At 44.0% G+C, this 27,072-nt stretch overlaps 1 protein-coding gene across 1 annotated transcript in view; it reads right to left on the bottom strand.

Annotated features, from left to right (window-relative positions):
* The window catches only part of phf14 (PHD finger protein 14), a 75,058-nt gene that overhangs the window by 12,211 nt on the left and 35,775 nt on the right, over positions 1 to 27,072 (bottom strand). Inside the window, exons 14-17 of the mRNA XM_070921979.1 lie at positions 24,650 to 24,812; positions 18,249 to 18,311; positions 16,737 to 16,858; positions 2,914 to 3,031 (exon numbers count right to left, since the gene is read on the bottom strand). Coding sequence (XP_070778080.1) covers positions 2,914 to 3,031; positions 16,737 to 16,858; positions 18,249 to 18,311; positions 24,650 to 24,812 — 466 coding nt within the window. The remainder of the gene's footprint in view (positions 1 to 2,913; positions 3,032 to 16,736; positions 16,859 to 18,248; positions 18,312 to 24,649; positions 24,813 to 27,072) is intronic.

Raw genomic sequence — 27,072 nt, 5'->3', positions numbered from 1 at the left:
ACCCTGACAAGCAACGTCTTGTGGTCGTGAGAATAAAGCCTGTCCTGCATTAGAAGCAAAGGTGGAAGTAGTGTGAGGTAAAGGCATTCCAGTAGTTCGGTCAACCGCTTATCTTACCCAGAAAACCACTGTTCGCTTCCCGTCTCCTGTCAAGGAATGACAAAAACAGCGTTTTTTGATGATTCCGTGTGAGGTCTTGTTGGAGCTAGATCCAGATGTTGCCTAGTTAAGGTACATTAGCATTACATAAGTCTAGGGAGTCTCTATTCAAAGTATCCGATGATACAGGGTATCAATCTAAAGCTACTGTTCTCTTCTTCCTCTAATTTAAAAATCTGTTCATGGAACTCTGCTGGGATCATTTTCACGTATGTTAACATGAAGCTAGGGATTGCGGTGGTACTGAAGTGGTTAGGTCAGTGAGTCACTGTACTTCAGCTGAGCGAAATTTCCCGACAATAGTTGATGGCCTCACAGTTGTAACATGGGTGATAAATTAATATTTCAAGTCATCATCATCATCATCATCAAGTACTGCAAACAGTCTGTGAAAGTGATGCAGTCAGGTAGCGTAAAAATGTACAAAACAGGTTGATAGCAAACCACTAGGATAATGACTTCCCCAATTACAAGCAGCTTCTATTGGCTGGCCGCGCAAAACGTCAGATCAAAGTCGAACAAACTGCTGGAGCTGGTTAAAGCTCGCGCCAAAAAAGGAAACACATTCTTGAATTCGTCTATTTTATGGGAGACTGGTGCTGGTGTGACCACAACTTAAGGAAGGTGACACTGGTTGGTCTGTTCTGATCTGGTCACCCAATACTTCCAGCCAATCCATCCATCGGGGTAAATACATTTCCCCTTGACCGGCACTTTAGCTCAAGTGAAATGTGGATGACCATCGCATAGAGTTGACTTGAGTTTGTACGTCTTGTATTTCTTATTTTTATATTTTGTACAAACTTTTAGTTCTAAATTATGCTACTTTCTACTCTTGAATGGGAGCACCGGTACTGTACAATTTCCCCCCGGGGATCAATAAAGTATTTCTGATTCTGATTCTGATTGATCATAGGGGTGATCGTCGAGGTGAACTCTGGGGGCGTAGAGTGCAAGGTTCGGAATAACTTGATCTGTTGGAAAAAGCGAAATGCTGATGCAAGGAACACTAGTAAAACCGGAATCAGATGATGGTGTGAAGCGACTGTGAATACAATTTATTGTATAGACTAAGATGCCTAAAAATTCAGGGCTTGTTTTTGCTCAACAGAACTGGACACAATGGACCGGACGAACCCCTGAATCCCTTTCCGGATATGAAGGAAAACAGATGTTTGTGTGAAACCTAGAGGTAAATTATGCCAAAATAGCAGTTGAATACGCTACTTAATATATCACCAAATGTTTATGTTTTGTGTGTATGTACACTACGGAATGTAAAAGCACACTAATGGTGCATTTTAAAACATGAATCGATTCTTATAGATTTTTATATGAGGAGCACATAACATTAATAGAGAGCTTTAACCTTTTGGTTTTCTTGATAATTGGATGTCTCGTTCCTGCGATTCAGCATTTTAACTAGCTTTTTTTTTTTTTTTTTTTATCATTCACTTCCTGTGCGCCAGCATCAATCAGCCCCCATTTTCCACATAGATGGAGCCCAGAAGGGCAGACTACCAGTTTCAAGAGAAATGGAAACGGGGATACATTTATCAATTAGGTTGAGAGGCGGCCAAATGTTACCCTTGATTAAAATATAATGTAATAAAAACAAGCTGAGCGAAGAGAAAACTATGAAATTGTTGTGAGGGGATGACATCATTTTTGTGCTTTCCTTGTGAAAATGAAATCCTGCTTTGAAGGATGTGCTGCATTTGACTTCTCGATAATACCATTTTCACGGAATTACAATAAGTGGAAATGACACATGCGGTGACAAGGCACTCGCAGAGTGTCAGCTTTGGGATTGTGTGAGCGGAAAGGCATGAAATCATCAGCAGGAACACGTGTCATATCAAGATGCGCGCTGTTGTGTGCGCACGCGAGTCCTCGTGCATGTGCTGGTGAAGCGTGCGAAGCGGGCAAAAAACATTGCTCCAAGGCACCACAAGTGTTCCACAGGGGGGAACCTTTAACAAGTGCGGCGCTGTGTTACACCACGTTTGTCACACACTGTTTTCAAAGCTGTTCAAACATAAATCTTGGCTTCACAGTTTGAGTTGAAATTGAAACGTGTCGTTCCTTTAAATTATCCCTCAAATGCGCTCAACTGGCGCTGTTGGGCTAATGTGCTGTTAGCGATTGAATCCGTCTGTCCCTTTACAATGTGCGACATTTGGAGAACCCGCCGGGCTGTTACGTTTGTGGGAGCGAGTTAGCCTAGCTTGCTAATGTTAGCGCTGATTCCCACTTGGCATTCCTTTTCGTGGGTGCATGTCAGCAGCTGCTGAGCGGTTGTCAGACTCCCTAGCTGTTAGTCCTGCATTACAAAAGGCGTCTAACTAGCTCTTGTCTTTCACCAGTCGAGGCTTGGAGACGTCAGAGGACCATGCTGCCAAAACTTGAGTAACCTGTCCTGCAATTTGTAATGCCTTTTGTCAGGTTACATAGTTCAGACTGTATTTACGGGCTGACCAAATGTCCCGGTTGTAACCGGTGGCAAAATGGATGCGAAGCCACCACTGGCAGTTATGCTGAAAGTCGGTTCCACTAATATATGAGGAGATATATGTGGTTTGTCTTAGCTATATAGCTAATTTAGGCTATTTATATGGTTTGGAATAACACTATTAGTGCTGCTCCACACAGATATTGCACCAATGATGAGCACCAACACTGTCAGTTGAACCCCCCCCCCCCCCCCCTAATCTCTGTTGCTGTCTGTGCCATGTACACACATACAGTACTCACCTTGGAGGAGGATGTGTCACACTCCTGGCAGATCCAGCCATATCCTGTCTGCTTGGGAGATTTCTTCAGCGGGGGGTCCAGACACCCGAAGTGATAGCAGAGCCGGCACTCGTCACACCTGATGCACAGGACAGGAAGGGGCGCGCGTTACTCCTTGCATAAATAAAGCCGCTGTCTCCCCACAATGACGAGGCCAGCTCGGGAGCTGTGATGGATGACTGCAAGGCAGCTAGTCGTCAGTCATGGGACTATGTTAATGCATTCTAAAGTCCCTCTAATCACTTTACTCCCTTGACCTTACGCAGCCGCTGACTGTCCAATGGTTCATACCAGCGGCCAGATAAATACAGGCCTCGTTAGTGTCAGATAAATGCCCGCCGGGTCTCCTTAAGTTGGACCGACTGTGTCCGTCAGGTGAGGTAAGAAGGGTCGGACAACACAGAGGACGCTCATTGAAAAACTTTTAAAAGAAAACGTGGCCAGAGAAGATGACATGAGAGTCAATTTACTGAATTTTAAAAGCAAAGTCCAGATGCCGGTAATCTTTTTAGTACAAACAACTGCTGTTGCTCACATAATAAAGCATACTACTGTCTAAAATACTGTGTAAAATGCTTTTCATCAAAGACCTATGATCCAAAACAAGCATGTATTAAAGCTTAAGTCAGATCCTCCGGTCTCGCGTCGGTGTGTTGGGTGGTGCTGGAATCAGGGCAACGTTAGCCTAGCTTAGCATAAAGACTGGAAACAGCTAGCCTGGCTCTATCCAAAGTTCAAAAACACACCTACCTAACTCCTCTGAAGCTAACCGATTAACAGGCCGCGTCTCGTTCTCTTTAACTCACACAGAAGAAGAAACGCGAAAAAGCAACAATTTGTCGTTTTAGCAGAAGTTGGAACTATTTCTTGACAAACAATGGTTTGTGCATCGTTTGGTTTCGGTGTCTGTACGGGCGCAATGGCATCCAAACTTGCCAGATTCGCTGCGACGACCAAGCTTGACCCAGGGAAGCTGAACACAGTCACGGCACCCGACTTGGTTTTCGCCAAGAAATAGTTACCAGGCGGCGAGCGGCAACTTCTGCCTGAAACCTGAACGTCGGTATCAACAGTCACCATCTATTAAGAGATTAATAGTAAGTAATAAGTTTGTTGTTCAAGTTGTATTACAGTTAGACTGGGTTTGTAAAAACCTTGAGTGAGGCTTCAGATAAATAAAAAAAAAAAAGAATCAGCTAAAAGTGTTTTTGCTCATCTGATAGACAGAAACATGTTAACACCAATGTATGGGCCTATCAGGGAACCGATATAATGCCGTAAAAAGATTCCACACTCCCCCCCCTATAATGGTAATCCCGTTGGCATGGGGCTTTAGATTGAAATTTCATTCATACGAGTCCTGCGGCGTTCTTATTGGCACACTGCTAATTTGTAGTTTCTTTAACTCTAGCCCGAAGATTACCAAGGTCATAAAAAGTCTCTCTGAGCCCCCGCAGACACACTTGTCATTATTGTCTTTTTGTGCCCCCCCCCCCCCCCCCCCCGTCTTCAAACCCCATCGCGCTGCCCTTCTTGCCTCGGTAATGGAGACGAATAGAGAGGGTTCAGGTTGACCTCCCCGGGCTGTTAAGCTGTTATCAGATTTTCATTGGAGAATGTTAATCTCCTTCATTGATTAGGACATAATTGGCTCTAATTGTGGAGTGTGTGTGTGTGTGTTTACCAGGCAGGGTGAGATTGTTGAAGGGCAGTCAGCCTCATAAATGATTAAAAGAAAAGTCTGCTCTATACACCAATTCTTTTAATGTATTTTATTGCGTAGCGATGCAGTATTGACTTCCCTCAGCTGTTTCCTGCTGTTGGGTGTTTTAACTGGCCCTGCTGAGATTTATGTATATGGAGTTAATAATAATAATAATAATACATAACTTGCTTGAAAATTAATATAGTCCTGGTGGCCTATATAAACATCTACATAAGACTGCAGTATGTAAACGTGCAATTATTTTCAGGCCCGTTTAATCTGTTGATTATTTTTGTCTATTAATCGATCACAGTCATTTAATCTACAACATTTTTTATCAGATATTCTGGGTCATCTCACACGACCTGTCCCAAACCTGAATTAGTGTGAACAAATTTACAGCTTTGCTTCTTAGTATGCTGTATTGAGCGGGGGGAGGGGGGGGGGGGCAGCGGAAGAGACATTTCTTTCCGTGCAAATTGGGTGAAACAAACCTTTAAGTAAGATATAATGCACAACACTTGCGTCTTGACATACAAGATGTAATGGGCAAAGTGGAGGCAAAGAACACCGTGAGTGTATGAGTGCAATCACGGGCACTGTGAGCAGCACTTCCCCCACCATCTTACGAATGAGGACACTTATCGGGGGTTAAGTTTGTTCGCAGCTGAGGGCATTAACGGGTTTGTGAAGCATTAGTGTAGTGGCTACGGTTACCCGCTGTTTAACAACACGGACCCAAGGCTCGAAATGCAGTCAATTTCAGCGGTTACATTGAACATACCTTGCACGTGATATATACAGATTTTTCCGGATCAGGGTGTTTCGAAGATCCACAGATACCGTGGATGTTGGACACATGATCCTTTTTTTCCTAACAGACACATCACTATCACTCCTGTAGAATTGAGGCGTTCATTCCTCGCCGGGATCACGGCTCCTCCACACTGACTCTGTTTCATTTAGTTGGGATTGTTCTGTCTTGTCATGGTTTGGTTTCAGGATCATGAAATCACGTTACACACTCTGTCCAAGAAGCTGTCTGTGCATGATTTATGGCAGCCAGCGTTTGGATATCAATTACTAGTCCTCAACAATGGAGCCAGCTCTGTGTTGATTGAGCGCTGGAAGGAATTAGGCAGTTTGATGGTATCAGATGGGACGGCTCTACAGACAAACGCAATATGGTGGATGGCAACTGCGCCTCGGGCTTGAAAAGAGGCTGGCGTTCCACAGGGCGGGCCGAGAACACCTCCAGTTTGAGCATGGAGTCAAGAGCTTGTTGGGGAGCCTAAGAAGGAGGCTGTCAAGCTGAAGAAGGAGACCTTTTTGGCCCGGGGGTCTTCCTGAGGCAGCAGACATGTACAGGAAAGGCCGGAAGGGCCGCGGCTTCGGTCAGTCGCCAAAGCACAAACCTGGGTGGAGAAGGACGTTCGGTTGGAAGTTCTGGCAAACCGACAACTCAGGAAGGGAAAGCGGGGTTTGGCTAAGGCTTGACCTCTGCTTCCAGACACTTCACACAATCTAGAGGGCAAATTATAACCCTCAGATAGGAGTACTCTGAGATTTCTTGGGGCATTTGGCCATCTTCCCCTGTACATTTCTGAACCGGGACCAGCAGACAACTGAACAACTACATTCTTTTGAGTTTACCAAGCTAACGTAAACAAAACATATTTATTTGAGCCCACATTGGAATCACAGGGACAAAGGAAAATGACGGTGAAAGCAATTTCCAACAAACACCATCATCATAACATCAAAAGTCTGTATCAAAAACGTACAATTCCAGTTTATTACAACTTCTTATTTTCATCGGGGGTTTTTTTCTTGCATTATCTCTCTCAGTTGTGGCAACTGTTACTCAATGAAGTAACTGCTGAGGTTTGGGAACACAGCAACGTCGCTAGAATTAAGTCCAAGGGAACAAGAAATATATGAGCATCCAGACAATCAGAAAGGTTGGAAACAGGCCAACAGCTTATCCGGACTTCTTTTTGGACGTGAAACGGAATGTGGGCAACCCTGCATTGTTGGTAATTATGCCCACATTATACAAGAAAAACCACTGTGTCTGCAAACTGGGATGGACCTGCGGTTTTTGTGTTCGTCTTCCTTGTCCCGCCAGACAACGTCACTGCGATCCCCGACGCCGGCAGTTCACTTAGAAACTCGTTGTCACCACGAATGATGGCCGAAACACAAAAAATAAGACCCGAGTTGTATTGAACCAGAATGTATCCTTTCAGCAACAAACAGAATACAGAGGGATGCAGATGACTATCCAAATTCTAATAAGCGTAAAAGGTATGGAGGCCCTCTAGCACTCGACTAGGAAAAGCTGTGAAATAGGTCTAATAATATACCTGTAGTGTTTACACATTAAGCGCGGTAGATTTACTCAAATCAGAGTAGAAATTTAATTGGCATAGATAATTGGCATCTTATGAGCTGTAGGGGCATAAGCTAACAGCTGCTGCACATTAGCACAAATATGCAGAGGCAGGTGGATCCCTCTCACACACACAGCAAAGAATCTTGGATGGGCTGAGCAGGCATATCTGCCGAGGAAACGGTGGGAATTTAAAGTGCCCTCTGGCCACCTAGTGAATAGAAGACAAATGGCCAAAGTGTGCGCGCTCCACTAATGAGCACCCTCCCTTTTGTTGCACACAAACCCGCCAATTGATTTCCCATGAATCTCCGACTAAGGCGAAAAAAAAAGGAAGGAGCAAACTCTTCAGTTTCGCTGCTGGAGACTCTTGAAGACCTTCCAAACTCGCGGGAGGGCTCTTGTTATTTAGCAAAGACTGTGACGACTGCGCACATGCTTCTCTAATTACTTTACCTTAATGAACCCTTTGTAATGTTTGTTGTGTATCGTGGGGGAAGATCTTTGAATTAAAGCAGTGCTCACTGATCCAGACGGAGCGTTTCCCGTGTTTGTGATGATGTGGTTTTTAAATCTTCATTTATCCATGGAAGGTTGGGCTAAACTCCATCCTCCTTCTCAGCAACACTGAGCTTTCAATTCTGACATTTCCACGCATTCACACTGAGAGCTGACCATCACAATCCCCGGTCATGTCAGGGCCTGGCAACACTTACACATCTAAAGCTGTTTTATTTGTGACTCACTTCCCAAAATGCTCGACTGGACCTTTAAGGATTCAGAGTGTCATCTCTTCATTCCACCGCTCCACGCAGGTATTCAAGACTGCAATCGACCAACCATCTGTTTGGAATCTTTGGTCTGTCAGCTGTTCTGTTGTGTCCAAAATGGAATTTTATCTCACAAAAAAAAATTACCTGACAACAACATTTCCATTGGAAATACACATTTTGATTTGACTGAGGATTTACGTGGGTTCAGGAAAGAGGTTACGGCCACACTATAAATCAGTACCTACCAAGTGACCACTACGGCCTGACACTGAAGGTTATGCCCAAGTGCCTGATAACGCAGTACCACAAATAGCCACTAGATGGTGACTCCAAAGAAATGTATTGAAAAGGAACAAGAAATCTCATACAAATAACTGACAATGTGTGGGGTTTCTGGTTCCTCAGTTCATTTAGTATTTGGTCCAATACACCTGTAAGTAATACTCAATGTTGTGCAAGAATATTAAAAGTATTTTAACTACACAACTACTGTACAAAAAGTCCAAATTAAAGCAAACTAATTAATTCCACGAGGCTAGTGAGTCTGTGAGGCTGCACTTAGCCGCAGTGCTGATACTGATGCTTAGCATGTAACGGTTACAACGGTTGCCATGTTAGTTTAGGGCATTAGCATGCTAACGTTTGCTAATTCGCACCAAACACAATAAACAAAATGCCGTTTTGCAGGTATTTGGTCATTAGTAATGGACAAATTATGCGTTTTGACTGATAGTGGCGCTAGGTGAAATGACAGAGGATCATCGCAGTTATTAGCTTCTCCTCCGTCGCCTCAGAAGATTGTGATTGTTTTAAAGAAATACAAACAAGCCAGAGCGAGACTAGCTCAAGCCAAGACAACCAGAAGAAACTTGTGGGTGACATCACAGACACCTCGTCCATGTTTTCCCGCAGTCTGTGGTTTTAGCCAGCCTTAGGCTACCCAGGTAGTGAAGAAACGGATGCTTCTGACTGGTGTTTGATCCATAACTGTAAAATTTTAAACAGCGCTGGGCCTTTGGAGGACGGTGATTTTGGACCTTCACGGGCCAATCTACGTAATGTAGCCAGTGTTGTTCCCAGTCTCTTCACTGTCTGAGCCCCCTGCTACCTCCCGCCTATCTGCTCCCAACACTGCCCTTACACACTCAGCCACAGCAAGGTCCTTGATGTTATCAAAGCAATTTGGCCCTGCTTTAATCATTGGGAAAATTGAGCAGCCCCCCTCCCCGTCCCTTGTACTTTGGAAGCAGACAAAATCCAATCACTCATAAGAGAGGTTATTGATTGATGTAATCTTATTGGAGGTGAGGTGGTGGAGGGGACATGATTGATTGCTTTTGTCTGCTACACGTGTTGCTTTCGGTTGGCGATTCGTGTCCACTTTCATCTGGTATTTAATCTCTGTGTAAAGTTCTCAGATCCCGTCCTCCCCTCCGCCGTCACCCCGGGACCCGTCCGTCCTCGCCAAAGCGGGGGCAGATGGCCCACAAATCTAAGCTGGCTTCGTTTGATCTCATCCACCTGTCACATTTCTGTCCAGGTCTCACAAAGAGGAAGTGTCATCACTCGAGGAACCGCAAAGAGCTTCCATTCGTCCACATAGCCTGCAGACATATTCAGTGACGCATCACCCACCACAACTAAATTAAAGTCGCACTGATGAGGACATAGATGACACAGGCTCTCTAGACATGTAGTGGGATAATTCAAGCCAAGTGAATCATGTCAGAGCAGAGGAAAGCAACAAATCTTATTTCCTGATGTCCTTGATTACGTTTATTTGTGGATTTCAAATAGAGTAGTTAGAACTCCAAGCAAAATGATTTCTGCTTTGGTTTTTTGTGACGTAATAACCTTATGTATTAAAAGCTGTCTGTATTTAGTTCATATCTAGACCAAGATATGATGCCGCGTAACATGTACTGCTCATACCAGACCAAGTAAAAGGTATGAGGTATCAGTATGCTTGTTGGATGGTCAACAGTGTAATCCCTTCCTTCCACTTCTTACCGATGACAGAATTGGATGGACTGAATCCAACAACTCTGCTGTGACTTTCTCGGAAACTGAAATACCGAGTCAATCCACCCACTTCCAGGAGTGATAGGCCTGGTACGAGAAAGAAGACAGGGTTTGAGCTTCGATCTCAAACTTTCTTTTTTCATTCAAACTGTTTCCGTCACTTTTCACGTGTACAACTGAGCGCGACACCATCAATGTCTGATCACGACTGGCCAAAAGTACATGCCTTCATTCCCCTTTGAGGGATTATCACGTCTTGCCCCTCTCCATGACGGCGGCCATTACAAGCACTTTTGCCTCCAGACATGTTCGGACAACGCGTCACAACGACGCAAGTTCGTTTCAAGCGCACCCCAGCCTTAACGCTGACCCACCTTTGTCACTGTGGCCACACGTAACTAATTATGTGATAATGGTAAAGGCTAAAACAAGTCAGAAAACCGATTCTGTAGTGCCTGTTATACAACAATATGGACATAGTGTTTGTTAACATTAGCTACCATAAAGCTACCGGTCCTACCAGAATAAGTTGCAACAAAACCCGGAGTGTACTGAATCTAGCAAGGGTGCGTTTTGTTCTTTTCAAAGTGACATATTCTTTCTGTGTTAACAGTTACATGTGAGACCGTTGTTTACTTGTTGAAGGCATACTCACGGTGCCTGTTCTAATTAAGCGTCTATGTAGCCGAGCCCCTGGAGGAGCAGATATTTCGAAAGGCATCGGCTCTTTTCCTTATCAAACGAAACCAGATTCCGAAAACAATGACAAAAATCAAAAAAGAAACGAAGCATTGAGCTAAATAACCTTAATGATGAGACACACAACATGTAGGGTTATTGATGCTTGTTGCTTCCCAACTGCTTTGTGCTCCCAGTCATGGGGTCCATGTATTGACAGTGGATTTGTGGCCTCAAAATCTTCTTTTCTCTCCAGCAGCCCTGGCGTCTGAGCCTAAGTGGCTGAAAAAGGCAGTGAATTTATCACAAGTGGGCAATGCAATTACCTTGGGAGTGGCCACGTGACAGAAATCAATATGACACAAAGCACTCAGCCATTGACTCTCATCCATGACAAAGTGCGCCGGTGTCTTTCCATAGAAAGGAGTGGATTATTGGACTTTGAGAGCCTCCTACTTTTTTTGATTTACCGCTGGGTCACTGCAACATTATAACAGAGCCATTGTTTTACAAGAAGGGGGAGTAATGAATGGACTGCTGAAGTCGCACCTATGGAGAAAGCCAAGTCAAAGCAGGCTGCCTTTATCAGCTCATCTGGGCACAACAGCTGGGATGGAACGGAAAGGGAAGGGAAGGGAAGGGAAGGGGAGTGATCTCTACAGCTCTCACCTGGTGCTTTGTGTGCGTCTGAAGTTTCTCATATTTTCCAGCAGGGGGCCCCAGTGAACTGGGCACAACCCTGGAGAAGGGTTGATTTCAAGCAGCAGGTCTGTGCCCTCACCTCCGCGGGACAAACTGGAGCCTCGTAGCGTCTGACCCGGCCAGAAACTCCCGTCTACTCTACCGGCGCCTCGCTACGGAAATTCCACTCGAGACACAAACAGCTCGTAGCAGACTGCAACTCCATTAAAACAAGCCTATGACGAGGCAATAAATTAAGATGTAAGGCACCCATAGGGCTTTGTGGTTCATGCTCAGTGTGTAATGATTAAATGGGTAAGGAGGCAACACAGTGCAGTTAAAAGACAATAAGACAGAAAGCAGTTAAGGAGGATGGGTGCACCTCAGGAAGCATTCGAGCGCACCCACACTGTGGCGGGAATCAGTGGGATAAAGAGATGGGGGAAGAAGTTGAGGAGTAATAGATTTTAGCTGCTTGGCCACACTTCCCACACAGCCCCAGTCCCAGCTCTGTGTTTTCTGTTTTAATAGGGGGGGGAAAGGGTGAAGTCAGCAAAAACAAAATGCCGCCATTAAATCATCTCCCCGGATCCTGTGTCAGAGCAGTAATGGGAAACGCACTCATCATCGGAAAGGTTACTGCTTTCCAGAACCTCCCTGCTAGCTTTTCTCTCTCTTTATCCCTCGTCCCCCCCCTCCCCGCCCCGCGCCTCCTGGCCCCGGTCTCATCCTCTAAACCAGAAACCAGCTGTAGGCGAGCTGATCTCTGGTTTGCCGGCTGCTGTTCGGTCCCCAAGGACCCCCGAGGGTCGAGGATGAGGGATGGGGGCAGCTACAGTTCGCCACGGTGAGTTGGTTCCATCTCACGGAGACGGAACGGAGATGCCACCATGTTGAGAATGAGACGGTCTCTCTTTCTGTCTTGTCCCGCAAGAGACACAAAGAGCAAGAAATATTTGCTAATAATAGACGTACTGGCACATACTGTCGGGAGATAAGTAATCAAAAGCTGCTGTACAGAAGTGCCAAAGATGTGTTGAAGTAAGAAACAGTGTCTCCATTACATGCTTTGTCCACCAGAGAACACTGAACACCGTTTATTTTTACACAGTAAAATGTCCCCCTCAGGACCAAATCTAAATGATCCTTATCAAAAACTAATTTCGTTTAGACACAGATATTTCATTAACTAAGACAGACTGCCATTAGCATAAGCTAAGCTCCTGAGGTGACGTACCCTTTCGTGTTCTCTTCAACGGTCCCTGTTTTTGACTTTTAGACAACTGAGCAATGCTTTACCGGTTGCCAGCTTTAGGGTCCCATGCTCTAAATGATTTTTAAGAGGTCTTGGGTCTTTTTTCAGATGTGATAACTTGGAATTTCCTGTACGCTTAGGGATGAAAATGTAAAAGTAAAAGGTTCGAATATTTGCAATCACCGGCTAAGTTTTAAAGCTGCAGTAGGAGAATCTGACTGTACTGTATGTGGGCTGAGAAGCAACATTTCGTCTGAGCCAGCCCCCCCCCCCGCCCCACACGGAACAAGAAGGCCACTTCCCAGGTGATAAATCACAAATGACAGAGGGCATTACACGCACAAACGGACCGCCGCTGCCGCACCTTTAGAACAATTCATTAGCTGGCTGACACTCATTTATCACTGCGGCAATAAGGTGAAAAAGTCAAGAGTTTATTAAAGCTCCGCTTAATTTTCAAGAGCTATAGGCCAGAGGCTGAGACACTTCACATACACAACAAGCAGCAACATTCACATTCTTACTTCATACAGTATCACAGTAATACAGTACACCATTAATCAGGAATATTCCCTTCAAAAGCATGTCTGTAAACAAATGTTTGGCAATTAAACTAAAATATGGTAGTCGCTTAAGACTACGTCACAACTTCAGAGTTCAACTCTGTTCACAACACAAGCTTTTGATATATAATCAAGTATGTAGGCACAAAAAAAAAAGAAGAAAAGACATGTATGTTTGGCCTCTTCATAAATACTGTACACATTGTCACACTTACATAGCTACCTGGCATTCAAATTCTACGAGACCACATCACTTGTTTTTCGGTTTTAAATTACTGTACAGATCTGAGTAAATAGACATAGCCATGCATTGTGGGACTGACGCGCACGTCTTTGAGACTGACTAAGGGGTGAGTGATGGGGAAAAGAGATCTCGTCTCTAAAGACAATCCCAGTGTGGCGTTGTTTCCGGGCACACAAAAAAAAAAAAAAAAAAGCAAAGCAGTAAACTGCATGGGTTTGACTGCTCCCAAAAGCATGCATATAAGGGCCCCCGGATAGGCAACACAGTGACATATGAGGGCAGGATGTGACACTTGTCAGGAGCCCTGACAGAGCAGCAAGCAGCTGTTGTTTTGACAGGACTGACTATGGGCCACTAGGGACGTGGGAGACAAAGCTGGAAGTCTTTCTGAGGACGTGTCAGTTTAACTGTCACTTCTAGATATGGAGACGGAGGAAGACTTCTAAATGCCTAAAGACACTAAAGACATTTAGACTAATAATTAACTGCTATTACTGCTAACTACGCTAGTTTGTTTCTACTACGGATGCCTTGTGGTAGCATTACTTTACTGCCACACTTGATTCACCAGAAACAGTTGGCTTTTCTATACACAACACTGACGTTCCTTAATACTTCTGGTCCTCCATTTACTTAGAAAACAAAACATACCACAACACTCAAGTCTGGGGAAAGCCCAGGTTTCGATGCATCTGCAGTCCACACTGAAACGCTCAGGGTGATTGGGTGGCCGGCGACTTCGATCAATAACACTGACTGGTACTGATGAGAAAGTCGCACGGGGGAGGCCAAAAGTGCAGAGCACCAGGCCTAGTACCGACGAAGAAAAGCAAATAAAGTTTTTTCGATTTTAAAAGACTTCACGTGCATGTTGGATGCGGGCGAGCACCTTAGAGGCATAGAGAGGGATTATTCGTGATTGCGTCCTAAATCAGATGACGCAAAAAAAAAAAAAAAAAATCAACTACTGTGTGGCACTGTGTCTTTTCTGTGCTCCCACACTGCGAGCAACACCACCAACAAGCACAAGAGTCTTCCACTCATGACAAACCTACTCTACTCAACAGTCAAGATTTGAACACAATCGCAGAGATCCCATGGAACGGGCACTCGAGCTTGTCCAGAAAACGGCGCAACTCCAGTGGTCTCCGTGTTTCATTAGCGGGTAAAAACGTTCTGCCTGCCCTGTCAAACCAAACTGTCCTGCGTCCTGTTTCTAAAGGAAATACATCACATCGAGACACCAGGACTCAATGTCTTATGAATGTCAATAAATTCGGAACAGTTAGAATCCCTCAGTTCATTCTCTGCTTATTTTTGTTTAATGCTGCCTAAGTAGCGCAAAAGAGGTGTTTGTTCTTTGCCAAAATGGTTAAACACATGAATTGTACAAACACATAACTTTTTTTTCGAATTTCAATTGTCCGCATTAAAACTGTGTAGATGCACAATTGGTCACAAAAGAGAATCCACCAAGTTACTCGTAGTGTGTAAAAGCAGTCCAACATTAACCAAAAAAAAAAAGAAATATTGGCTCCAACAGCACTTCAGCCTTTTTCTTTGATTCCATGTTTTTAGATACAGACAGTTCCGCTCAATTTTCGTCGGTCCAGTTTGGATCAGAGGCGGTTGTGGGGCGCCGTGACTCTCGTCTCGTTCTTCCGGCCTGACCCGAGCGCCATTCTTCAAACGCCTCAATTTGCCTCTCTCTGTCTCTAAGCCAACGGTCATCTGTCCCCGAGTTTTTATGGGAGGTGAGGTGGCTGCCCCGGCTCTCACAACCTGTGCAATGCAAAGATAGAAAGAGTCAGGGCAGCACACCTCACACCCCCCGACCAGCAACCCTTTACAACTTAAAACAACTGCCTCAAGAGCATGACAAATGAAACACAAACAGTGTTTGCGCTTTTTTTTTTTTTTCTTCTTCTTTTTTTTTTCGTCTATTTCCATGATACTGGACATGGTATCATTTTCAAAACGCAGTGCAAGATTTTACTGCAGAGACGTGAGTGAGAGAGTATTCATTTTCTTTGACGCTTCCAGTCTACACATGCTGCTCTGTATAGTGGCGTGAAAGAAATACATTAAAAAGTCCACAATAATAAGCCTGCACGGACAAATAAAGGCGAGTTGCTAACAGAGAAAGGGTAAAAACATTGGGGGGACCTACCTTACACTTAAAATTCAGCATATTGTACATTTTGACAGCACTGGTTTCATCATGTCATACTCACCACTCCGCTGCTCTGAGTCTGAAATACATTCACAAAATAATTTCCGAGTGATTCTACTTTGCCGCTTTTTCTATCACTGTCAACGCTTCCTGCGCGCGTATTACATTAAGACATGGAGGGATTTAAGGCGGCAATGACTATTTTCACTGATTAATTGCAATGGCTTATAATGCGTCAGAAAAGAGTGAAAATGTTCCCGAGAGCCCAAAGTAACATCTTGACATTTTTGCTTGAAAAATGACTTTGACTCCTTGTTTAAGCTCTAGAGGGAGTACCTTCTTTACATTGCAGGAATGTGAACCGTGTAAGGAGAAGCAGAAGCGATAGAAATCAACTGGCGAGTGACCATAGCATTACTTTTAAAAGGTAAAAACTAGCAGCAGAGTGACGAGTGTGGCATGCGTCTGTTGGAATCAGTGCTGCAGAACGTACATCACTCTGAATTTGTCAGGACGGAAAGACGGAGCAAGTGCGGAGTTTGTGTAAACAAATTAAAGCAGGAGCAGATCGGAAATGAGAAAGGGGTCCTATTAAAATAACAAAAACAAAAGAAATTGGAAGAAATGCCCGTTTCCTGCCACTATTTGAGCTATGTGGTTGAGCAATCGGTAGAATGTGAAAAGATGGTTAGGGTTTTATTGCCACACAACATTCAAGTCAAAAAGCCGCTTCAAATTACAACGACCCAATGAGAGAAGATCATGAATGGAATTCGGGTCTGAGGAGAGCGGAGAGCGTTTCTCTTTGTGCACGAGATTCATCACATGACAAGGTGCCTGCTGTGATCTTTTTCATTTTCTCACAGAATTCCAATGTCAAAGAAGAATCCTGGTTATTAGACGCCTGGCACCTGAAATCCCAAGAAAGGAGCCGAATAAATTGTGCTATTCATTACGCCTTAATGAACTGTGCAAATGTATGTGGCAGGTCAATACAGGGGGCCTATGGAGAAGATACCCCCGGCCCCCCTCATTCTGCAGAGCCTGTGCGGCCAGAGCCTAATGAAGACTGAACTTTAATCATCAGGAGGATATGGCTTCCTCACGAGACACCCCCCCTCCCCACACACACACACACACACACACACACACACACACACACACACACACACACAGAGCATGTCTAATAACCCCAGCCCCCTTCTCCCTCTCTGAGCCACACACACACACACACACACACACACACACACACACACACACACACAAACACAAACACACACACACACACACTCCCTCACCTCACGAGGTTTTCGTTGTCGCCCGGTCCTTTGCAGGTTGTACACTCGGTCCTCATGTCGTCGGCTTTGGGTTTTTTCTGCATTGCAGACTGGCGCTGTCTGCGTTCCCGTGGCAGTGGTTCCTATGGAAACACCGGCGATTAGAATCGAGAGCAGCATGGGCACTTGTTGGTGGTCGGGATGTAAAAAGGAAATGTTAAAAACTGAGGAGCGATGGGGAGTACACCAGAGCAATATTTCCTAAACACTATTCATGAAAGTGACTGTTTTCTGCACTTAGAGCAGCTATGTACAATTTTTAGCATTTTTATTTTTTGTTTTTGTTTATGGAAGGAAAAAAAAAAAAAAAAAGAGAATCCCTATATGTGCAGCCTTCATCTTAACTTAACCGGCTCAGATCTGGGGGTGTCAAAGTAAGCGGCTTTAAAGGAATAGTTCAACGTGTTGGTTTTTCTTTTGAGACTGAGCTGAAAAGGATATGATATGAATCTCACGTCTGTGTGTTTCAGTACAGAGCTGGGGCGTGGACGTTGGTTAGCCTAGCTTAGCATGAAGACTGGAAGTGGGGGGGGGGGGGGGGGGGGGGGGGCTTGCCTGGCTCTGTCCAAACCTAAAGTCTTTGCACAGGCAGCACAAGTGATGGTACCAAATGGTTACTGCCGGTCAGGAAATTAGCTCCAGCTCGTATCTTCAACTAAAACCACAAGTCGTCACTCGAAGTGTACTCTAAGCTAGGCTAAACCCCTCCTGGCTCCAACGCCGTAGTTTCACGCAAATGCCATTTCTTTCCGCTGCAGCCGATCAGCGGTGAAATGAGAATTGAATCTATCGCCATAAATTAAGTGTTAAAAAAAACAAACCTTTGTATGATATAGCTTCACAATGACTGCAAACTTGGGTCATTTAGCTGCTGGTTGGAAGACGTTAAAGAAACATAACAGCAAACACCCATCAGAAGTTTCCCGAATTCAAAGCGATGTCTACCCCGATTAGTTACACCGTGTGATTAATACAGGAGTCAAAATTGACGAACGGATCAAAGGAAATAAGTGATGATTGCCCTTCTGCCGACTGACTGAAATATTCTGTTAAAGCTCGTGCCCATTTTTTTTCTTTCAGAAGTTTATTTTCGCGCCAGCACGGACAAGCCTCCTTCCGTCTATCTAAATTCTGTACTGAAATCTGCGACGTGAGAAGGGTTAGCAGCTCTGTAGGGCAGGTTGAGGCAGGTTTCTTTTTTTTTTTTTTATTTTGCAGTACACTTTAATGATCCCTCTGATCTTATCTATGAAATAACCCTGCAGTAATAAAAACATATTCACTAAGATGTCAGGGGGAGATGGAATTAATCAACTGACATCTGATTTTTGATAAAACAAAAAAAGGGACAATACTGGTAAATATGAGCAACATGGTTGGTTGATCTACGGCAAATGAACCTCAAATAAAATTCTCAAGTAAGTAAAGGGGGTCAAAAAAAAAGAAAAAAAAGAGCGGAATTAAGTGACAAACCTCGATTTTATCTTCTCGGTCGTCACAGATGGGGACCCTCTTCCTCTTCTGCCCCCTGGTTCTCTGCACAACACAAGCATTTCACCTTTAAGCAGCGGGTCAAAAAACACAATGCACGTTCAACTTTCTCCTGAAGGGGTCAAACGCCTCCTTGAGATCGGAGCAAGGGCGTCGCTTCCTGCCTTTACGGGGTTCATTTTTACTCGCTACAGTCTCAGTACGCCAAGACAAAAATCCAGATAACATCAACTCAGAGTCTCAATTATTACAGTCAGTGCATCCACTGTAATAATTCAGTAATATACGTGTATAATGTGTGTATATAAACAAATATATACAGTGCTTAACAAATGTATTAGACCACCACCCCAGTGTAAGGTGTTTGCCCCCGCTGCCCTAAATGAACAGTATTGCTGATGTTTCTGTAATGGTTAATCCACCAGTATGTGCAAGCCAAGCTCTTTAATCAAAATGATCTCTTTAATGCTAAAATAGAATTATTGTTGTTGTCCATGAATTCTCAAATTTACTGTTTTACAAAAAAGCAGAATAAAATAGTAAAGCACATTATTATTTTTTTGATTGAGATGCCAGATTACAGTTATTTACTTGCATTCCTGAACAGAAACATTTGTTTTGTGGTTGCAAAGAATGCAAGCTGTTATCAGGGCCAAAGGAGGTCGTACAGAATATTAAGATGTTTTGGTTAATATATGTGAATAAGGACTATTTAGTTGTTCCAGTTTGTTATTTGCCTAATAAATAACAACACAATTTTTAGTTTGAAACAAGTTTTTGACAGATTTCTAAAATATTTGTGTTTTCTCATTTTTACGACAGGTGGTCTAATAAATCTGTTAAGCACTGTGTATATATATATATATATATATATATATATATACATATCTTAAGCACCCCTGAGCACTACTGGCTAACCACTTCCACTAAATATGAAGCCAGGACACCAACCACATTCTTTCTATGGAAGCTAAACGATGCTGGATGGATGTCTAGCGACACTACCATCCACTGCACAGGTCTGGAGGAGGGTGCTTTCTCCTCGAGGAAGATTGAGCCGAGGATGAAAGGAAAATCAAACATCTCCTCGTTGTTGCTAGCGAGAGAGCGGGCAGGGCTGCTGGGGAGGGTTTAAAAGAGGAAGAAAAATCGACAACATATTTGAACAGATTGTGAAAACAATTCCATCTGTCGCCTTTGGCTCGCTCCCGCTCGCCAGATGGAGCACTTATCATTAAGAATGCTAACTGCGAGAACGCTGCCAATTGGCTCCTACAGGCCCTCACTAGTTCTCCGGTGACTGCATCACCAAACAAAAAGGCCTGACATTATTTAGTCATTTCTGCATTAAAGTGCTGTCTGCTTAAGTAATCTATAAGGCCAGGGGGAGCAGAGCGCAGTTCAGTAGCTGGTTCAGCTGAAAAAATGAATAAATAAATAAATAAACGCTCAGCCACACAGCTCAGCTAATCTCAGGCTCTGCTCAGGTGAGGAAATTAAAACTGCAGGCAGTTTATAAGTCCCAGGCAAAATCAATCTTTTAATTAAGTACATCAGTGCATCTTTAACAAGCATGAATCACTTCACGCAGGATTAGAGAAAATTAACAGAGCATAGGAAGTAGTAGTAACTAGATATATTAACCTAATTGTCATAATTTCCAACTGATTAATGACATACGTTCATATGGGAGGTTTTAATGCTAGCGCTGCGCTGATAGCGGGCAGCTACCACCTAATGCCCCATTAGGAGGAGCATTCTCATCGCCACCCTCAGTTAGCCTCTCGAGCCCTGAATTTGAAAATGCTTCTATTGTTACAGAGTATATAAATGAGTCACTTCATACCTTTTTGCTTTTGTTTTAATCGATATATAACTAGAGTGGAAGTAATAAGAATCTTTTGACAGAATTAAAAAAAATCCTTAAATGGCAAGGTAGTCACCGTTAGTCTCGTTTTCTGACGGGGGTTCAGTTATGCCACGTGCATCCCCAATGGGAAGATCCCGTCTGCACCCGAGGTCAATGTCGAACACAACCTTCAGGTGTGCATGCATGTCCACAGATTGGCCTACCAAAGGAAACTGCAGCCCCCGACAAGACCCTCAAATGTGGCTTTATGAACATCAGGTAACTGTCTGCCAGAGCCTTACTGATCAATGATTTGATTCTAGAACCTAGTCTGGATATGATTGTTTTACGTGAAACATGGCTGAAACCAAATGTTTTCCTGCCATTGAATGAAGCTTCCCCACCAGACAATACCAATGCCCGTGTTGCACGGGATACTTAACAAGACGGAGGCGTTGTCAACTTTCAATTTAACCTCCAATCTTGACGTTAAATTGAACTCCTTTGATTATATTAAAACCATCTCCATCCACCATGAATTGTTTTGTCCAGGGCAACAGACTCGAGCATTCCATTCTCGTACTCTCTAGACCAACCTGACGCTTATTCCCCATTTCTAGAAGAATTCGGTAGACTCAGAGTCTCTCAGCCCTTGTTACTCATTCTGATGAGATTTTAATTACTGGTGATTTCAATATTCACCTGGAAAAGGTCTCAGATCCTCTAAATAAAGCCTTTCCGGCACTTACTCATACTGTTGGTTTCACTCACTTGTACATGAACCTACTCACTCCAGTGGTGACACCCTTGACTTCTATCGCCTGGGACGACTGTCTCTCCTGTCATATCCGTGATGTCTGACCACTTTCTAGTTAAACTGAAGCAACACTAGGCTGTCCTTGTAACGTTGGCGCTGGTGCATTCTCCATTCGCCACATCGGTCCGTCAAACCTTAGCCGAATTGGGCGAGCAATTGCCTGTGGTACTTGGCTCCTTTCACGGCAGCGACAGGCCCTGTTGAATATGGCACCGGTGAATTGAACTCAGCCCTTTCTAGTCTCCTGGATTCAGCTGCACAAGACGGTCGAAGAGGTCTGCATCCGGGTTTACCGGAGAAACACGTGCTCTTGAGCAGGCCTGTAGGAGAATGGTACGTAAATGCCAAATCAGCCTATTTCTCTCGCTTAGCATAATCTTAGATTTCTCTTCGACACTGTAGCCAAACTTACTGGAAAAAAACGCAGACTTTTAGCTGCTTGTCCCACAAGTACAGCTTTGTGCCCCCCTCTCTCTCGCTCTGTACTTTCTCCTCCTTGTCCTCTCTCTTTTCACTCAGGCTTTTCCCTGCTGGACTACTGGCCGTCCTGGGATCTCTCCGCCCCCCCGGCTGTCTATGCCTCTCTCCAAAAGTTTTGGGGTCTTGTCTCTCTATCTCCCTTGTATGTGGGAATGGCGTGCTTGAGTTTTTGGGTCTTGGGTGTGCTAGTGTAGTCTTCCAGGTTTCCAGTGGCGGAGAGGAGGTCCTGTGGCTCAGGTCCCATCTGATTGGACACACCTGAAGTTGCTCGACATCCTCCCGGATCCCTCCTCTGTTGCTTTGTTTCGTCCCATTAAAGGTTTGTTTTGGGGGGAGTTTTGCTGTATAAATGACACTGGGCTATATAAATAAAATTGACTTGACTTGACCGTGTATTATTCAAGCCCCAGAAACACCATTACATCATCGTTAAGAACTTCTTTTGCTGTTTAAACTTTCAGAAGGATCTACTTGCGCTTTAACTTACTGTTTCACTGAAGAATTAAATCGCAGGGAGCGTCGGGCGGGGAGAAATAAAAACCGGCTGACAGTGTGAAACGGTCAGTGTTAAAACTGATCTATGGCAGAGTTAGTTGGTTGCATTTCTTTTACATGCCACACACCGAAGAACAAACGTGTGTTAATGAGTTGCCCCGAGTTGTCTCGAGGTGGTCTCTATATTTAGCAGGGTTAGCTGTGTAAAAACAGACAGAGAGCGCTATGGAGCGTTAATTTTTACGGCTGCGGCATTACGTACGCGCTAAATACAATTCAGCTCACAGGTTGACTTTAAAGGTTTCCCTCCAGTAGGCACTACCCACTACAGGCCATGAATAACAGCCACAAGGCTCTCAGCTTCATCAAGGTGGCACTGGGCCATGTTAGCCCTTTTGGGCCAAATGTAAATGTGTGCATGTGAGCGCACACACGCTCCTTTCCTGTTATATATGAACTCCCCAGCACACACACACACACACACTGGAGCCTCGGAGGCCAGCAGGAGGTCGATTAGCCAGTCCTGATAAATTAAAACATGGCTTTAGAGAAGTGCCAGCGCTTGGGTGCCCTAGTAAAAGCATTAAAAATGCAAAGCAGGGCCCTTTTAGCGTCTGCCATTGCACGCCTTGCATTTGAAGATAAATGCTGCACTGAAGTGCCTCGCCCGAGTGGCTGTGGCTGTGTGGAAAAAAAAAAAGAAAAGAAAAAAAAAAATTCAGAAAGCTGCTTAATCCCTGAGAGCTCCAGCAGGGTCCTCGACACATGTCTGGGCCCAGGGTTTCCAAACCTGAACAGAAAAACACATTAACCCAGACTGCCACTGTGCTCCAACACTCCGCTATTTCCCCTCCAAGACAGATAGAGTGCAGAGAGCGGAGAAGTGACTGAGACACTCCTTTTCTTTGTTCGCCTCTCTATTTTGTAAAAGAGACTGTAGTCGGGAGCGGCTTCAGTGGAACTGACTCTGCTGTGAGCATTCGCCGTCGCAAGGGGAAAGTTCCCTCTAGTCCCAGGTGAGTGGCACCGGGTCACATATTGATAGTGGGGGGAAAAACAAAGGGAAGTGAAAGACAACCCCAGCCCCTCCCGCTTCAACCGCCCCTCACCACCAACCAAGCTGTCAGATATCAATCTGGAGTGTTTCTTGAGGGAGCGGGAAGGGGGGGGGGGGGGGGGGGGGCTGCTCTGTATCGCAGGATCTGAGCATGGTCGGTACAGATAAGAAGGACCCAGCGAGGGATGGAGAGAGGGTTCTGTTCCCTCTCACAGACGACACAAAATGTTACGCTGCAAGCTGGCGCAAGTCCGCGTACTGTCGCGCTCCAGCCTAGGCGGCTTTCAAAACTCTCTAACTGCGTGAATATCTTGGAAGACATTCTGGGTGATTTGGTCACCCATCACTTACATTAAAAGTCCGCTATGAAGGGACCTCTCGATGGCCAGTGTGTACTGGAGGAATGAAAGCCTCGGAAAGACTTGGAAAAAGACGTGAACCTGTCCCTTAACTTAACGTTCGGACCTATATTTAACTGCATTTGGGCTAATTCCTCCTCCTTTCTTAATCTCTCTAGAGATTTTATCTCAAGTGCATAAAAATCATTTGATTAGTTTTTCATAAAACCACTCTTAACTTAGAGACTCCGCATCGCTTTGTGCAGCACATGCAGACACGTGCGCTTGAATTCTGTGGAGGCCCGATGCTTCGTTAGCTCCAGGCTGAGGTTCTTGCCTTTTGAGTTGAAGCGGGGTTTTTTTTTTCTTTCAGCTTCCTCATATTTCTATGAGCCTATCTTTTAAAGGTCCCATATTACGCTCATTTTCAGCTCTATATTTTTATTCTGGGACTCCACCAGAGCAGCTTCCCATGATTCACAGTTAAAAAAAAAAAGTCCTTATGTATCTTCTCCTGGCCCTTTCTGCAGCCCCTCAGTTCCCCCCCCTCTGTCTGAAACAAGCCGTTTTGAGACAAACTGAACAACCTCCAAACGCTTGAAGAGTACTTCCTGAGCAGAGTGCTCCAATAACTTGGTGGGTGGCTGAGGGCGGTGACTGTACAGTTGTGACATCACAACCTTACGGAAGTCCTGACGGCTCGCTTACAGGCACAGTTTCTGAATACGGTTTGATTATAAATACGCTTTATCAACAAGACATGGAAATCTCATTTTCTACAATATGGGATATGGGATTAAATACCTTTAAAAACTACTAGACTGCCCTGCAGAGACAACGCAAACCAAGTTGCAAGTCTTTTGTGAGGGCTTTTGGAGTGTGTGACAGCACAAGACAAACCGATTTTAAAACATTCGTCGAGAAAGCCCATTTGTTTAAATGATTTCCCACCAGGATCTTCCCTTCCTGCTCTTGTCTTTAATTAAACTAAGTAATACAACAAAGGATTGCAAATTTTTACGTTCACACTGAAACATTTTTTGCCCACGAGGAACAAATCCATATCTGTTTCTGAGTTTTTCCACCGCCTTCTGTATTGTCTACCACCTTCTGCAACTTTCTGATAGCCTTAAGGAGAGCATGAGACTAATGAGAACTCAAGTTAATTATTTGTAATCAATACTAATCAATCAGTTAGCCAACACCGACATCAGTTACACACTAATTAGAGCGGAGGACGAGCTGAGCGCGCAAACTTTGCTGTATTTTTAGTTCCGTTTCTGTTCTCAGAACGGAATATATATTTCTACTGATCGTATTTTACATTTCCGGTGTGTCAATACACACCGTGCCTCTCACTTGATGTTTCTTGGGCTCTGGCGACATCTCCTGCGGGATGAATTTGATAGGTCCCTTGATCTGCCTCCTGGACCGCTTGGTGCCGTCGGGTAGCGTCTCCATGGCGATATCTGCCTCATCGCTGCTGGCCTGGTCACACTCGGAGCATTGCCTGAGGAGAAGGAAGAGAGCGCCTCTCAATGAACTGTATTGATTTTATTATCACAGGCTGTCCCAAATCGTTAGTCTTAACCGTTCAATAAATAAATAAACAAGCGACACAAATATGGCAAGTGAAAAAAAAATCCATATAATGATGTGTTTGATTTCTTTCTGATAAAGAACTGTTCTAATTCTAATGTTGCTAAATGTCAGCCAATACTTAATGCTGTTCTTTGATACCGTTAAAGGGCATAAAGTAATCTATGACTTCTATTGGTGAGTAGCAGCAATTGCAAAAAACGTGACAGGTTAGCTGTTTGCCCGTTCCCAGTCTTTATGCTAAGCTACGCTAACCACATCCTGACTCCAGCACTGTACTTAACAGATCTTCTCGTCTCACTTTAGAACTGATGTATTTAACCCCTGTAAATTCCTAATCAACACATATTGGAATACAAAAAACTTCAAAATCATGAGCGAATATGAAAGACAATCCCTTTTCATACTCGCATAATAAAGGAGTTTTATGATGTTAACATCAACTAGGATTGTCAAGGGTATTGATTATTCTTGAAGTATCAGATCTCTGGATATCCACTTCATACCAAGATGGCCCAACATATCCGAACTCTTATCCATCTCTCACTGTAACCCAAACAGGACCATGTGATTAGTGGAGATTTTGGGCTATTTTGGGCGCCCCTGGTTCCAAAAGTAAAAGCCCCGTACATTTTTCCCCACAGACAATGCTGGGGCACGTCTTCATCTTGGATGGAGTATGAAACTCACCCAGTCAAATCATAAGTACATAAGATGAAAACTTGAAAGTAGAAAATATCTGGTTCTTTGATTAAAAAAAAGTAAAAAGGTACAATGCCTATGGACATAAAAACATTGGGCCTCCCAAGGTGCATTTAGGCAAGAGTCATCCAATAGATAGGTGCTGCTAACGCCAGGCAGAAGCTAAGGATTACGGTGCCGGCCTTTTGTTCTAAACTGCACCTCTGACTAGCTTCTTCTCCATAGCAATGGCAGCCAAGGCTCATGGGTACTGCAGTATCTAGATCCGTCCACCATGGCAAACTTAAGAGAAACAACCTGCTCTCTCAGAAATGAAGCTGAACTAATTACATTTCATTCATTTGACAGAAACTCGTGTCGAAAGCCACCTACAACAATCAAGTTTATTGCCAAGTATGTTTTCACATACAAGGGATTTGCCTTGGTATGTTGTTGCACAACAATAAACAGATAAAAACTATTCAAAAGCGTACTTTAAGAGTCAAGAAACAAATGGCAAGAAGCGAAGGATACTGACCTTCACGTCTCACTTTCGGAAGTCAAAACAACTATTCTTAGAACTCGTGTGTTTCACCTCTGTAAATTCCCAATAAAGAGGTAATGGGATCCAAAATCGGACTCAATTCCTCCATCATTCCTCATCAATGAATATGTATCATGAACACATGTATAATCTACAGCGGGTGCACAAAGTAAAGGAAGGAACAACCCCTGTAATAACTACAATCTTTATTAAGTTAGTGATGTTCAGTATTTGTTGACACCAGAGAGATGTTGATAAGTACTCACTATACTATCAGTCTAGTTATGGCAATAAAAATCCGTCAGTTCACCAGTATTGATTGGACTGCCTTTCACTGTTTGTCAGTGTTAGACCTGGGGATGGGTACTGCCTTACAACCAGTAAAAACAAGCATCAAGCTTCTGCCTCCTCTGTTTGTTGAAGCAGTCTCTGTGGCCTTTTTACATGCGCACGACTCTGTAATTAGTTATGACTCTCACTTGTATGATTCAAACGTTTTTTTTTTTAATTTTCACCCAGTAAAGCAAAAAAAACAAAAAGCTTCATGCTTAAAATGAATTTTAAATGAATTACTCCAGTCACAGACAGATTGCGCTACACAAACACAAACGTGTCCTGTGTTGTAACGCCGTTTCGCGTCTCCTCGTTTCTTTACATTTTTATTTACTGGAGAAAGAGAAAAGGCTTCTCTCTTTTTCATCAAACAGCGGAGGAAGTGGTTCGCCAAGCAACGGAATATCTTAGAACTATCATGTGCGGGATAAAACAGATGCACTACATCTCCTCTCTAGATAAGGAACTGCAGTAGAGAAGCGACTGTGACATTTCCACCATCTCAGCATCCATCATCTGATAATCCTGCTGCCACCGACTGGCCTCAAATGTCAGGACTAATATGAATAAACAAACTCTCGATTCTAATGTGTTACCGCTCCTAAGAGTGAAT

Source organism: Enoplosus armatus, chromosome 16 (assembly GCF_043641665.1).
Source record: "Enoplosus armatus isolate fEnoArm2 chromosome 16, fEnoArm2.hap1, whole genome shotgun sequence".
Classification (NCBI taxonomy): Eukaryota; Metazoa; Chordata; class Actinopteri; order Centrarchiformes; family Enoplosidae; genus Enoplosus; species Enoplosus armatus.
The sequence above is the reverse complement of the archived record's forward strand: the minus strand, read 5'-3'. Positions and strand labels throughout refer to the sequence as shown.